The sequence below is a fragment of the Thalassophryne amazonica genome, chromosome 4 (genome assembly GCF_902500255.1).
Source record: "Thalassophryne amazonica chromosome 4, fThaAma1.1, whole genome shotgun sequence".
In the NCBI taxonomy this organism is placed as follows: domain Eukaryota; kingdom Metazoa; phylum Chordata; class Actinopteri; order Batrachoidiformes; family Batrachoididae; genus Thalassophryne; species Thalassophryne amazonica.
The window spans coordinates 19,409,325-19,424,781 of NC_047106.1; the positions used below are offsets into that span (position 1 = coordinate 19,409,325).

General features: G+C 42.4%; 1 protein-coding gene across 2 annotated transcripts in view; it reads right to left on the minus strand.

Moving 5' to 3' along the window:
- The window catches only part of LOC117509471 (membrane-associated phosphatidylinositol transfer protein 3-like), a 451,299-nt gene that overhangs the window by 23,266 nt on the left and 412,576 nt on the right, over positions 1-15,457 (minus strand). For both annotated transcript variants that reach the window (XM_034169173.1, XM_034169171.1), the window contains exons 11-13: positions 12,149-12,340; positions 11,912-12,060; positions 7,204-7,320 (exon numbers count right to left, since the gene is read on the minus strand). In XM_034169173.1, coding sequence (XP_034025064.1) covers positions 7,204-7,320; positions 11,912-12,060; positions 12,149-12,340 — 458 coding nt within the window. The remainder of the gene's footprint in view (positions 1-7,203; positions 7,321-11,911; positions 12,061-12,148; positions 12,341-15,457) is intronic.

Below are 15,457 nucleotides of genomic sequence, written 5' to 3' on the forward strand. Positions count from 1 at the left end.
ATCCCGAAGCTTATATCTCGACCTTGGGATTTCTAAGTTGGCCAGATGACTGGAATGCCCTGCTGCTGTTGTTGTGGAGAGTTATGGCCCCTTCACAAATAGTGCAAAGTTTGTATGGCGTTTGGACGAAAATGGCAAAACAGTTCGAAATTAACTCACGAAACATCACGCCGACAGCAGGCGTGCACAAACCCGGTTCATTGAGCAGGAACCGTGCCAGGTGCACCACATGGCGCTACTTATGTGGAAGAAATAAAAACCAGCTGGTACGTGTGGAACCATATAGCACCGCTTATGTGGAATAATTAAAAAAATAAAAACCAGCCGGTACACATGGGACCACATAACACTGCTTATGTATAATAAGAAAATAAAAGAAAAAAGAAAAAAAAACACACCACCCAGGATGCAACCTCTCATCTTTCAAAAGCTCTGATTACCAGTCAGACACTTTACCACTGAGCTATGGAGCTGTTCTTTGAAAGCTGCAGGAATCTGCCTCATATCAGGAAGGACATGAAAGTATTACAAAAAATTAAAATCACGCACCATATAAAAGCACTGCATTTATCAAGTGATACAAGCAATACAAATATGATCCCTCTGTTTCTCTGGTGATGACCCATGTTTACAGACATGAATGAGAAGCAGTGGGCTCTGATCATGTCCACATCTACTCGTCAGGTGCGTCCAGTCGGCCACACACGTGTTCTGTCCGACACGTGTGTCCTGTGGACGGCGCGCCACAGCAAAGACACCGCGTCATGTGGAAAAGAACTCATGTGGGTGACGTGACGCCCACTGCATGTTCTGATCTGACAGTCCGTTTCAACCTGGTAGGCTGTCATTGTCCACTCCGTGTGTGCGTGTGTGCGCTCGCTTGCTGCAGCTTATCGCCACCACGTCGATATAAGTTTTTATTTATGTAAATACAGCAATCAGACACATGTACCTCACAGTGGACAGTTGCTAGTCCATGACCGTCCAAACACAGTAGGTGTTGTGTAGCTGGAATGTCCAGAATGACAGATCACCACAGCTGCTCCTGTCGCAAGTCACGCCTCCCATCAGTGGAGCGCACACAGCCACGTGTCAGTGTGTGTTTGCAAAGTCAACAAATTAGAACAATAAGAACAAATTTAGAAAATTTCACAGCAGTACGACACTGGCTGTCTGCAGTCTGTTATCGAGCCAAGAGTGCGACTGGCCACACATTTTCTAAGTGCCATGCAAGCGGTGTTAGATGTTTGTGCGTGTCACCCGGAATTTGGCCGGCACCTGCCGCAAGAGGGTGTGATGGGTTTGCACAGTGCACACTTTGTCTTTCAGGCACTTGTGTGCACAAATAGTTGTAGCAACAGATGTACGAGGCATTGGAGGCAGGGACGACATCATGGTTTGCACACGATTCCTGCGTCTTGCGCGCTAAGTGTGCACTTCGTCCAAACTTCGCACTATGTGTGAAGGAGCCCTTAAAGTCTAAGACAAGTAAAGTGGTGCAAAGCCATTAGTGACTTTAAAAACAAACAGAATCTTAAAATTGATTCTAAAAAGAATTAGAATCCATTGGAGTGAGCAAAGTGCACTTTGGCTTTGGACGGTGAGGCTGGCATCCCAGCAGCTTTCAGTTCATGGCAGACCTGTGTTTTGGTGGTTCCTGGTTTGGTCCTGACCACCTTGAACAAATTTCCTCTAATTCAGAGGTGGGCAGCAGTGTGCCTTGAAGGGCCAACATTAGAACAGCTTCTCCTTGCAACCGAGCATGTTAGCAGGTAGTTTACCTGATGAGCACCTCACCTCAAGTCCGGATCATCTGTTGCATCACCGGTTGAAGTGATCGGTTGCAAGGAAAACTGGCACTGTGACAAAGTAACTACATCGCCCAATAAAGTAAGTTCTTTCTCCCTTTTTCAGTTGGGGAGATCACAGCAGATCCAATATGGATCCGCATGCTGATTTGGCACAAGCTTTACACCAGATGCCCTTCTTGACACAACTCTGGGCATGCGTGATCTTGAACGGGGAACCTTCTGGTCTTGGCCACCACACTGCCCCAACTACATCGCCTAATAACTTGCATTTACGTATGTGTGAATTGATGAACTTGGAACCTGCCATTTAGAATCATCTCCAAGAAACAATCCGTCCGTGAGGAAGTCTACAATTGTCTTTCTCAGATCTGCAGAGAAATTTGGGTTTTTCATTGTACAGTTGGTCAAACCAATGAGGGCCGTCCAACAAACCTTTTTTTTGTAGACAACTGTGATCACAAATAGGAAGTTAAGCATTTTGTAACTTTCAGCATGACTGAAATGGCTGTATGTATAATTTTTGATCCTATATTGATTTGAGGAAATCCAAAATATATTAAAACTTATGCATCACTTTCTTTTTCCCCCTTGATTTAAGATGCATTTTATACAATCACACGTTGCCAGAAAAAACACAGTTCAAAGAAATCACTCACAGTTCAATATTGCTCTGACATTCCACAATGGGAGTATGTAAACCTCTGAACACAGCTGTTTCCACATCTTTACAAGTCCTGAAATAATCCTCCACCACGAGAGGAAAGACTTTGCTTTGATGTGGTGTGTTTCGTGACTTCGGTGGCCGGCAATCAGTTTCTGTGGGACCTTGACGAAAGCATGTTAACTCTCTCCTAAGCTTTGTCGTCTTGTTCTTTTCTCCGTATTGCATCAGTCAGCCAGCACCTCTAAGTAAGCTTGCAGAAAATCATTAACTGCTTAATCTCTTTTTGCCTAAATAGCTGCATTTTAATGGAGTCCTATGTGCAGTATGTGCGTCCTTACATGACCGAAATCTCACGTTTTCTCCTTCCAGCAAATGTTTATGTGGCGCATACAGTATATGAGTGATAAGGCCCACTGCACTGGCTTTGTTTAATTTGGAATTTTTTTATTCAATGTTATGCATTTATTTTAATTACAACCCCAAATCAGAAAAAGTTGGATTGGTACAGTATGTGAAAAACAAACAAACAAACACCAAACCCAACAACAACAAAAACAGCAGTGATTTTTACATTTACTCTGACTTCCGTTTCATTGCAGACAGAATAATCCCAAGATATTTGGTGGTTTGTGTGGTCACCTTAATTTCTTTTTGTTAATATTCAGCCATTCCTGCATTTCAGGCCTGCAACGAAATCCAAAAACAGTTGCAACAACACAATTTATAGCGAGTAATTTGGTAAAAACAATTAAATACTCATATTATTTCAAACAGGTGATTATAACCATGATTTTATGAAGGGAGGTGAGGAGATGTTATAGTTAGCTGAAAGTTAATTTGGAGGTGATAGTCAAGTGGTTAAAGTGGTGGGCTTGTGACCAGAGGATCCTCTGTTCTAATCCCTGCCTGACTGGAAAAATCACTCAGGGCCCTTGGACGAGGTTCTTATTCCCCAAGTTGTTTCCGGTGTGTAGTGACGCACCTTGCATGGCAGCACCCTGACATCAGTGTGTGTGAGAGAATGAATGAATGGGTGAATATTAGGCATCACTGTAATGCGATTTGACTACAAAAGCGCAATATAAGTAGTCCATTTATATTTAGCACAAAATACGAGGTCTGTTAGAAAAGTAACAGACCTTTTTATTTTTTGCAAAAACTATATGGATTTGAATCATGTGTGATTACATCAGCCAAGCTTGAACCTTCGTGCGCATGCGTGACTTTTTTCACGCCTGTCGGTTGTGTCATTCGCCTGTGAGCACGCCCTGTGGGAGGAGTGGTCCAGCCCCCTCGGCAGATTTTCATTGTCAGGAAATTGGCTGATTGACTGCCGCTTTGCTTCATCAAACTTTTTTCAGAAAGTGTGAGAGACAGCCAGGTGGAAACCATTTGGAAAATTCAGATGGCTTTCGGTGAAGATCTTATGGGGATCACACAGATTAAGGACAATTACAACTGGATTAAAGATGGCCCACAGCGGCTGAGGGCGCGCCGCTCACCGAGCGGCGATAGACAGGCTCAAACAACCAGATCATTTCCAAAGTGAACGCTTTGTTGATCTGGGACGTTGTCTGACTACAAGAGAAATGGCAAGACAGCTGGACATAGCACTTTTTCGGCACATTCCACTGTTACAGGAGTTTTTGTAATGGAAAGAGAAGCGGAGAAATTCGCAACGGAGCCGCTCATGGCGCGGGACGAAAGCACCTCCGTGTTGGTCTCACAGGACAAGCCCTAACATGCCCAGCTCTTGCACCATTTAGAAGATTCAGATGGCTTTCGGTGGCTTTTCAGTCATGTGACTATCCGAGAAATTGTGGACGAGCTGGACATGCCACAACATGTCCTGTGAGGCTTCATCACAGCGTTGCTTTTTGTTCTGTGCCCTGCGCCTCCGTCCCAACGCGTGAATTCCTCTGCACGTCTTTTCATGTCGAAAAAGTGCTCATGTCAAACTCTTCTGCCATTTCTGTGGTAGTCAGACGACGTCCCGGATCAACAAAGCGTTTACTTTGGAAATGAACAGCACATTCCACTGTTACAGGAGTTTTTTGTCATGAAAAGACGTGCGGAGGAATTTGCGTGTCGTGAACCTTTGTCTTTGTATGATCCATTCCTATTCTTTTTTTTTTTTTTTTTCGTTTTATGATTATCTTTGATGGGTCAAAGCCTCGAGGATATTTGAGGGCTTGGGCCTCGACAACCACATTGCTCCAAACACCACTGACAAAAAGTATTACTCCCCCCGAATCCTTTTTTTCTACGTATCTCATGGTAAACTGTTTCAGATACTCAAACACAATTTCACAAAACACAAACAAACTGAGTTATTGCATATTGCAGGAAACTCTCTTCAAAAATCGAAATACTGTATACCAATACTCTGGCATCGCTTCTATACAGAGTTCTTCTTATTATAGATACGTACACAGCCCCTGATTTTACTGATCTTTTAGGTGATGATTCATAGCAGTAGTGTTCAGAATAATAGTAGTGCTATGTGACGAAAAACATTAATCCAGGTTTTGAGTATATTTCTTATTGTTACATGGGAAACAAGGTACCAGTAGATTCATTAGATTCTCACAAATCCAACAAGACCAAGCATTCATGATATGCACACTTCTAAGGCTATGAAATTGGGCTATTAGTAAAAAAAAAGTAGAAAAGGGGGTGTTCACAATAATAGTAGTGTAGCATTCAGTCAGTGAGTTTGTCAATTTTGAGGAACAAACAGGTGTGAATCAAGTGTCCCCTATTTAAGGATGAAGCCAGCACCTGTTGAACATGCTTTTCTCTTTGAAAGCCTGAGGAAAATGGGACGTTCAAGACATTGTTCACAAGAACAGCGTAGTTTGATTAAAAAGTTGATTGGAGAGGGGAAAACGTATACGCAGGTGCAAAAAATTACAGGCTATTCATCTACAATAATCTCCAATGCTTTAAAATGGCCAAAAAAAACCAGAGATGCATGGAAGAAAATGGAAAACAACCATCAAAATGGATAGAAGAATAACCAGAATGGCAAAGGCTCACCCACTGATCAGCTCCAGGATGATCAAAGACAATCTGGAGTTACCTGTAGGTGCTGTGACAGTTAGAAGACACCTGTGTGTAGCTAATTTATTTGCAAGAATCCCCTGCAAAGTCCCTCTGTTAAATAAAAGACATGTGCAGAAGAGGTTACAATTTGCGAAAAAACACATCAACTGGCCTAAAGAGAAATGGAGGAATATTTTGTGGACTGATGAGAGTAAAATTGTTCTTTTTGGGTCTACAGGCCGCAGACAGTTTGTGAGACGACCCCCAAACTCTGAATTCAAGCCACAGTTTACAGTGAAGACAGTGAAGCATGGTGGTGCAAGCATCATGATATGGGCATGTTTCTCCTACTATGGTGTTGGGCCTATATATCGCATACCAGGTATCATGGATACCCATATTGGCCTCTCTTCATTGGCTTCCTGTTAATTCTAGAATAGAATTTAAAATTCTTCTTCTTACTTATAAGGTTTTGAATAATCAGGTCCCATCTTATCTTAGGGACCTCGTAGTACCATATTACCCCAATAGAGCGCTTCGCTCTCAGACTGCAGGCTTACTTGTAGTTCCTAGGGTTTGTAAGAGTAGAATGGGAGGCAGAGCCTTCAGCTTTCAGGCTCCTCTCCTGTGGAACCAGCTCCCAATTCAGATCAGGGAGACAGACACCCTCTCTACTTTTAAGATTAGGCTTAAAACTTTCCTTTTTGCTAAAGCTTATAGTTAGGGCTGGATCAGGTGACCCTGAACCATCCCTTAGTTATGCTGCTATAGACGTAGACTGCTGGGGGGTTCCCATGATGCACTGTTTCTTTTTCTTTTTGCTCTGTATGCACCACTCTGCATTTAATCATTAGTGATCGATCTCTGCTCCCCTCCACAGCATGTCTTTTCCTGGTTCTCTCCCTCAGCCCCAACCAGTCCCAGCAGAAGACTGCCCCTCCCTGAGCCTGGTTCTGCTGGAGGTTTCTTCCTGTTAAAAGGGAGTTTTTCCTTCCCACTGTAGCCAAGTGCTTGCTCACAGGGGGTCGTTTTGACCGTTGGGGTTTTACATAATTATTGTATGGCCTTGCCTTACAATATAAAGCGCCTTGGGGCAACTGTTTGTTGTGATTTGGCGCTATATAAAAAAAATTGATTGATTGATTGATTGATGGATCAGTTTGGATATGTCAAAATACTTGAAGAGGTCATGTTGCCTTATGCTGAAGAGGACATGCCCTTGAAATGGGTGTTTCAACAAGACAATGACCCTCAAGCACACTAGTAACCGAGCAAAATCTTGGTTCCAAACCAACAAAATGAATGCCTCGCAGATGTGAAGAAATCATGAAAAACTGTGGTTATACAACTAAATACTAGCTTAGTGATTCACAGGATTGCTAAAAAAGCAGTTTTAACATAATAGTTTTGAGTTTGTAGTGTCAACAGCAGATGCTACTATTATTGTGAACACCCCCTTTTCTACTTTTTCTTACTAATAGCCCAATTTCATAGCCTTAAGAGTGTGTATATCATGAATGCTTGGTCTTGTTGGATTTGTCAGAATCTACTGAATCTATTGGTACCTAGTTTCTCATGTAACAATAAGAAATATACTCAAAACCTGGATTAATCTTTTTAGTCACGTAGCACTACTATTATTCTGAACACTACTGTATATGATAAAAACAACTTGGGTTTTACCCTTAGTTTGACATGTGTCCTCCTCCTGAGCCATTTTTCCCGTGGGCTGGAGGGAGAGAATGGAACTGAGTCCAAATTGTCCGCTTCCTGGGTCTTCACACAATCACATCTCATGAGCTGTCAAGATACGAACACACATTAAGTCAAACAAAAATGCAAAGACAGAGTCAGCTGGAAGGGTCACCAGCCCAAACACATTAAATCTGCAGTTCAGGATCATAACTCCCATTTTTAAAACAATTAATGGAAGAGGAAATTAGGTTCGAAGGGGGTGATGTGAAGTAGACCTAATTAAAATTACTGCTCAGTGCTTGAAGATGGTCATGCATATGATTCCTGACCGGACATACAGATTAAATTTTAAATCAGTGGAAGATGTTCTCCTGAAAATGTCATTTCTCGCTTATTTTTGCCAATTACTACAACTTTCTATTACCCTGTTCTTGGAATTTGTGGAATCTTTGAATGGACGAGTGGTGCAGGCACCTGCAGAACCACAATAATGATCTCCAGGTTTACTAGCTTTCTGATGGTGCTGACAGCACTTCTTATTGGCTCTCTATTCCTGTCACGTTTCTCACAGAAAAGACACAAGCAAAGTAAGAGGATGTTCTGCTCTGGGAGCACTTTTTTCAAATAATTAAGTTCAGACACTGCTGAAATTTGATACACCTGTTTCATGTTTTTCTCCAGCGATTTGCTGGTGCCTGAGAATTCTTGCACATGACACACAAAGAAAATCCTAGTTATAGAATTGATACATGGAATTAATTTAATGTTTGTGCTGAAGATACCTGAACCTTCAGCACTATGAGACACTGCTGATCACAGGCAGGGACGTCTCTCATTCATAGCTTGTAGTTGATATCAAACATCACATGATTCCGTGTACAGATGTCATGTTTGAGGCACAGACAGCATAACAACAAGTTCCTACAGGTTAAAAGATCCTATAAGAATGCCTATATATACATACATACATACATACGAGGGCTGTCAATAAAGTTACGGTCCTTTTTATTTTTTTCAAAAACTATATGGATTTCATTCATATGTTTTTACGTCAGACATGCTTGAACCCTCGTGCCCATGCGTGAGTTTTTCCACGCCTGTCGGTGACGTCATTCGCCTGTGAGCACTCCTTGTGGGAGGAGTCGTCCAGCCCCTCGTCGGAATTCCTTTGTCTGAGAAGTTGCTGAGAGACTGGCGCGTTGTTTGATCAAAATTTTTTCTAAACCTGTGAGACACATCGAAGTGGACACGGTTCGAAAAATTAAGCTGGTTTTCAGTGAAAATTTTAACGGCTGATGAGAGATTTTGAGGTGATACTGTCGCTTTAAGGACTTCCCACGGTGCGAGACGTCGCACAGCACTCTCAGCCGCCGTCATCAGCCTGTTCAAGCTGAAAACCTCCACATTTCAGGCTCTATTGATCCAGGACGTCGTGAGAGAACAGAGAAGTTTCAGAAGAAGTCGGTTTCAGCATTTTATCCGGATATTCCACTGTTAAAGGAGATTTTTTTAATGAAAGACGTGCGGACGGGTCCGCGCGTCGGGACGCAGCCGCCGCGACGCTCCGCCACAGGAAAAACACCTCTGTTGAAAGCCTTAAGGACAAGTTGGAACATGTCCTGCCTGTTAAACAATTTCTCATATACTCACTCCACTGAAAGCCATCAAAAGCCGCCTGGATTTTACAAATGGTTATCAACACGGAGGTGTTTTTCCTGTGCCGCCGCACCGCGTCGGCTGCGTCCCGACGCGCAGACCCGTCCACACGTCTTTCATTAAAAAAATCTCCTTTAACAGTGGAATATCTGGATAAAATGCTGAAACCGACTTCTTCTGAAACTTCTCTGTTCTCTCACGACGTCCTGGATCAATAGAGCCTGAAATGTGGAGGTTTTCAGCTTGAACAGGCTGATGACGCCGCCTGACAGCGCTGCGCGACGTCTCGCACCGTGAAAAGTCCTTAAAGCGACAGAATCACCTCAAAATCTCTCATCAGCTGTTAAAATTTTCACTGAAAACCAGCTTAATTTTTCGAACCGTGTCCACTTCGATGTGTCTCACAGGTTTAGAAAAAATTTTGATCAAACAACGCGCCAGTCTCTCAGCAACTTCTCAGACAAAGGAATTCCGACGAGGGGCTGGACGACTCCTCCCACAAGGAGTGCTCACAGGCGAATGACGTCACCGACAGGCGTGGAAAAACTCACGCATGCGCACGAGGGTTCAAGCATGTCTGACGTAAAAACATATGAATGAAATCCATATAGTTTTTGAAAAAAATAAAAAGGACCGTTACTTTATTGACAGCCCTCGTACATACATATATATATATATATATATATATATATATATATATATATATATATATAAAACACCCTGCAATTTTGCAAGTTCTCCCACTTAAAAATCATGGAGGGGTCTGTGAGAGAAATAATCTAAAAAAAAAAATAAATACAGAAATCACAATGTATGATTTTCTTAATAGTTTATTTGTATGTTACTGCTGCAAATAAGTATTTGAACACCTACCAACCAGCAAGAATTCTGGCTCACACAGACCTGTTAATTTTTCTTTAAGAAGCCCTCTTATTCTGCACTCTTTACCTGTATTAATTGCACCTGTTTGAACTTGTTACCTGTATAAAAGACACCTGTTCACACACTCAGTCAATCACAAACCAACCTGTCCACCATAGCCAAGACCTAAGAGCTGTCTAAGGACACCAGGGACAAAACTGTAGACCTGCACAAGGCTGGGATGGACTACAGGACAACAGGCAAGCAGCTTGGTAGAAGACAACAACTGTTATGATTATTTATTAGAAAGTGAAAGAAACACAAGATGACTGTCAATCTCCCTCGGTCTGGGATTCCATGCAAGATCTCATTTTGTGGGGTAAGGATGATTCTGAGAAAGCTCAGAACTACACAGGAGGACCTGGTCAATGACCTGAAGAGAGCTGGGACCACAGTCACAAAGATTACATTAGTAACACATGATGCTGTCATGGTTTAAAATCCTGCAGGGCAGCAAGGTCCCCCTGCTCAAGCCAGCACATGTTCAGGCCCATTTGAAGTTCACCAGTGACCATCTGGATGATTCACAGGAGGCATGGGAGAAGGTCATGTGGTCAGATGAGACCAGAATAGAGGTTTTTGGAATCAACTCCACTTACCATGTTTAGAGGATGAGAACAACCCCAAGAAAACCATCCCAACCGTGAAGCATGGGGGTGGAAACATCATACTCTGGGGGTGCTGTTCTGCAAAGGGGACAGGACGACTGCACCGTATTGAAGGGAGGATGGATGGGGTCATGTCTTGTGAGATTTTGGCAAACAACCTCCTTCCCTCAGTAAGAGCATTGAAGATGGGTCATGGCTGGGTCTTCCAGCATAACAATGACTCCAAACACACAGCCAGGGCAACTAAGGAGGGGCTCCGTAAGAAGCATTTCGAGGTCTTGGTGTGGCCTGGCCAGTCATCAGACCTGAACTTAATAGAAAATCTTTGGAGGGAGCTGAAACTCCAAACCTGAAAGATCTAGGGAAGATCTGTATGGAGGAGTGGACCAAAATCCCTGCTGCAGTGTGAGCAAACCTGGTGAAAAACTACAGGAAATGTTTGACCTCTGTAATTGCAAACAAAGGCTACTGTACCAAATATGAACATTGATTTTCACAGGTGTTCACATACTTATTTGCTGCAGTAACATACAAATAAATTGTTAAAAAATCCTACATTGTGATTTCAGGATTTTTTTTTTTTTTTTTTAGATTATGTCTCTCACAGTTGACATGCACCTAAGATGAAAATTTCAGACCCCTCCATGATTTCTAAGTGGGAGAACTTGCAAAATCACAGGGTGTTCAAATACTTATTTCCCTCACTGTATATATATGATAACATGATTTTCTGTATGTTGTCTTATGTTTGGCCTCATTTCCTGATATCCGTGATATTACTGTGGGATTCGTACACTGTAAAAAATTATGAGGTGGTTCTAAAAGTTAAGTTAAATTTTGTTTCAACATGCGCAGCATCTGTTGTTATCACAAATTTGCTTTTTTTATAACTTGAGCTTTTGCACTGAAGCAAAACTTATTTTAAAGTTGATTTTACTTATATTTTTAAGGGAGCAATTAAACTTTTACAACGTACAGGAAGTCATTTTAATTTCTGATACAAATCCAGTAAGTTACTAAGGAAAATCCTTTCAGAATTTTTGAGTGGGGAATGAGTGAAGACGAAACTCGGCCCGGGTTAAGAATGTGGTGCGGGTTAGGGTTGGGTTGTGATTAGGGGTAGGGTTAGCCCCGAGCCCAGTTCACACCCTGGGGCGAAGTTCACATTGGGCTGAGTTCTCTTCCATCCAAGATGGACAAACTTAAAAACCTTTGCACTGCAAACAAATTCTAAATACTTTCAATACCAAATTCTCCTTGGGTATACAGTTTTCAAATGTCTATACTCGAAGGTTGGCCAAAACAGTGTGTTTTCAGGAAAATAATTATGTTTTGCCAAGATGTTGAGAGACATGTTTAGCACTGCTTTGTGTTTCTTTGTGAGCGACACCTCGTGACCACCGCCAGAAAAATCAGATTGGACGTTCTGGAGAAAAATGACTGAATATCCCCATCTCGATATTTAGATAAAACATAACCTCTGTGGTGGGGTACTGTAAATGTTCAACTACCTGCCGCAGAACAAAAGCTGCTACGTCGGTAGACTCCCAGTAGGAGGCATGAAAGAGATGAGGCAGAGCCACCGTTGGGAAGGCAGTCAGCACATCAGGACAGTAGAGTGCGTAGTCCAGCCTCTTGGGTCCCCACCAGCTGCTGGAAACTGAAACACAAACACAAGCAGGTACAAACCTGATCTCATCCCCAGAGGTAACAAACCTCAGCCATCTCTCTTCCTTCCGCGCACTTACTGTTAGCGATTGCGTTGCCCAGTCGGCCCACTGAGCAAACGGACGTTTCGCTGTCCACGCTGGTCACGCTGCCCCTGCGACCGCCTTCTTCTCCTCCTTCAGTCTTACCCTCAAAGGAGAGTCTTAATGTTGGCACGGTGGGGGTCTGGTCACTTTCCAAAAACACGTTTGGATGTCCTTGAATATTGTCCGCTACAGTGGGAGACAGTGGGGGGGATTATTATTATTATTATAGGAACTCTGAAGACAGAAAATTTATGACTGTAAAGTGCAATCTCCCGCTGAATATCGACTTATTTTGTATTTTACTGAGGAAAAAACAAAGATGAGCACTAAGTAGCAGAACGGTGACAGCTGCTGCTGCTTCTGCCTCTTCACGGGGTTTGTCAGTTTGTATGTGTGTGTGTGTGTGTGTGTGTGTGTGGGGGGGGGGGGGGGGGGGGGGGGGGGGGGGGGGGGGGTTGATTGTTTGATGCATCACAATGCGGCCGTAGATGATTCTGAATCAGTTCACAAATGTTAGCTGATTTTTTTCTTTTTAAACGTTAATTGCGGTGGTTGGCCACCGTTACGCAGCACTTCTCACGTTCTTTATGTAAACCTGTTTTCACTTTTACACAACTCATTTTTGAACCAGTAATGTACTTTTTTAATGAAAGTACATTTGTCAAATGGCTTTGTTACATCTTCTCTCGTCATATAAACTGGATGACATAGACTGCAGTCACAGGCCTGAAAGTGAAGATCAAAACTTCAGTTTTGACATCCGACAAATTTGGGGTTGGGTTCTGCAATTGTCCAGCGAGGTCAAATCTGCCAAAGGTCACTAAATAGAGTCAAGCTCATGTCTACTTGTCTGTTTATTGGCAAGAATATCCTCCCAGGTCCATTTGCTGATTTCTTCCAAATTTGTAATAATTTAGTAATAGTAGTCTCGATGAAGGTTGATCCACCCCCCCAAAAAAACAAACAAAATCAGGTCAAGGAATTTGATTTTCAACCTGATTTATACCAAAAGTGGCACACACTAAGCTCGATATGCCTAGGCATGGCCAGCCAGAGGTCAACCATTTCGGTGGAGATCAAGGTCACTGGGTTCAAATGTCAGATTGCATTACTGTCTTTATGCCCACCTACTCCTGTGAAATTTAAAAATAAAGGAAGCGGTTTCCTGGTATACTGTGGCCATTTCTCAGAAGCCTCTTTAAGGCTGAAATGCATTTAAGGGAGTGTCACCGATTTCTCTTTTCTAAAACACAATACACGCCATCAATAATGTATTTCTTACTGGCAAGTGTCTCCTCAGTTCAGGAGCACATTTATTTTAATTCCTACAATATGTTTCAGGCAGAAAAGAGCACTCACACTTAAATTTAACACAATTTTCAACCAATTGTAATAATAAACAGCAATAAAAGAAAGCCAAACAGTAAGCTGGGAAGGTGCTTTCAGACAGAAAATTGCTGTTTGAGAGTCACCCACTGCAGAATCTTCAGCGTTTTAAACGGACAAAGAAAGGTGCAATGCTACCGCCGTGGCTACTTATGATGAATTTTTGAAAGGCATCACTGTGGCTGTAACAAGAGGCAATGTTATCTTTTCTCTACACTCCTGGACTTCCTTCAATGCCCATGTCTTCATCCCACAAAATACTATTGGTCCTTTATGATGCTTTTCCAATGGATGGTACCAGCTCAACTCAACCTGACTCGCTTTTAAGACCAGGCGCTTCCTTATCCTCAACCGATTTTAGCACCCTGAACTCGTTATAGCGATGCTGCATGAAGCTGCTGTGACGACACTGATCAATGAATACTGTGGTTTAGTTTTTGTACTGTAGTACAGGAGACACTTTTACTTGCCTGATGATATTTTTAAAAAGACGGGCTTGTCCCAGACGTGCCCAGCGATAGGCTGGCATCCTGTCCTGGGTGTACCCCGACTCACACCCTATGACTGCTGGGATAAGCTCCAGTAACACCCACCCCGGGACCCTTGATTGGAGGAAACGAGCATAGAAAATAAATGACTGAATGAATGAATGTCCAGGAGGTCTTTCATCTCTTGTCTTGCATAATGATGACAGAGTGAATGTACAGATTTTTTTCTGACCACTCAGTAATCTGTAGTGTCTTAATGTCACCTTTTGCTATTGCCTCAGTTTGCTTGGAACTAATGAAGGTGATTCCAAAACAGGTCCAGGTATCAGGGACTAAGTACCAGGTTTGGCCAGTGGAACTTCCCACAAGTCCTAGGGTCCACTAGTCCTTGTTCTAGTATTACGGAGAGCATGTTTAAGTTGTTTTTACATTTATGGTAGGCTATGTTGCAATAAAGTAGGTTACGTTATGTTACAAAAGTGTGACAATTAAAAAAACATTTAGTTATGGTGAATTACCATTATTTATGGATTTTCAATTCAACAGATTTATAGACAACAGTACAGTTAAAGGGGATGTCAACAGAAGCATATGTTTTATTTTTGTAAATTGAACAAAACTTGATCTAGATTGTTACCTATCTGAAAGTATTACATTTAACTGAGAACTTTAAAATCTGTTTGGTGTTGTAATATACACCATCAAATAATATAAAGAGGTTAGGACCAGTGGACCCTCCCCAAAGTGAAAAAGGTGAGTTGAGTTGAGCTGAGCAGGTACTGTGCAGTGGAAAAGCACCATTAGACCAGAACTTTAAAGCCCTATTCTCCCCCAAAGAACCACGATAGTTCCTGGATGATAATCACCCTGGATGACAACCAGTCCATCCCCACCTCTTGAAAGTAACTATCTACAGGCTGCAGCAGGGCTGCCCAAATCTGCTCCTGCAGGCAACAGACGATAGGTGCACTCTGCCAATAACCTGCAGTGCAGGCAGTGGTGGGCACAGCTAACCAAAAAGTTAGCTTCAATAACCGCTAATTAGCTAACTGAAAAGTTATCTTTTATAATGCTAAACTGATAAACTGCCAAAAAATTTATTGGAAGCTACAGCTAACTGCTAACTTTCAGAGTTGCCTCCACTGCACTCTCAGCTACTAATACGTTTAAACAACACCAACGCTTCTGACAGAATCAACGGCGATCACAAACCTAAACACAGCCAATGAGTCAGCGTTTCTGTCTTTGTGCACCCTGTAAACTGCTGTAGGAGGAAAAAAAGGCATCAAAAAGTCTGTTAAGTTGCGATTCAGGTCAACAACAGTGTGATATAACCGTGCGCCAATAGATGGCACTGTTCTATGCATTTTAACCCCAGTTATATCACACAGTTGTCGACCTGAATCACAACTTAATAGCAACACCAACA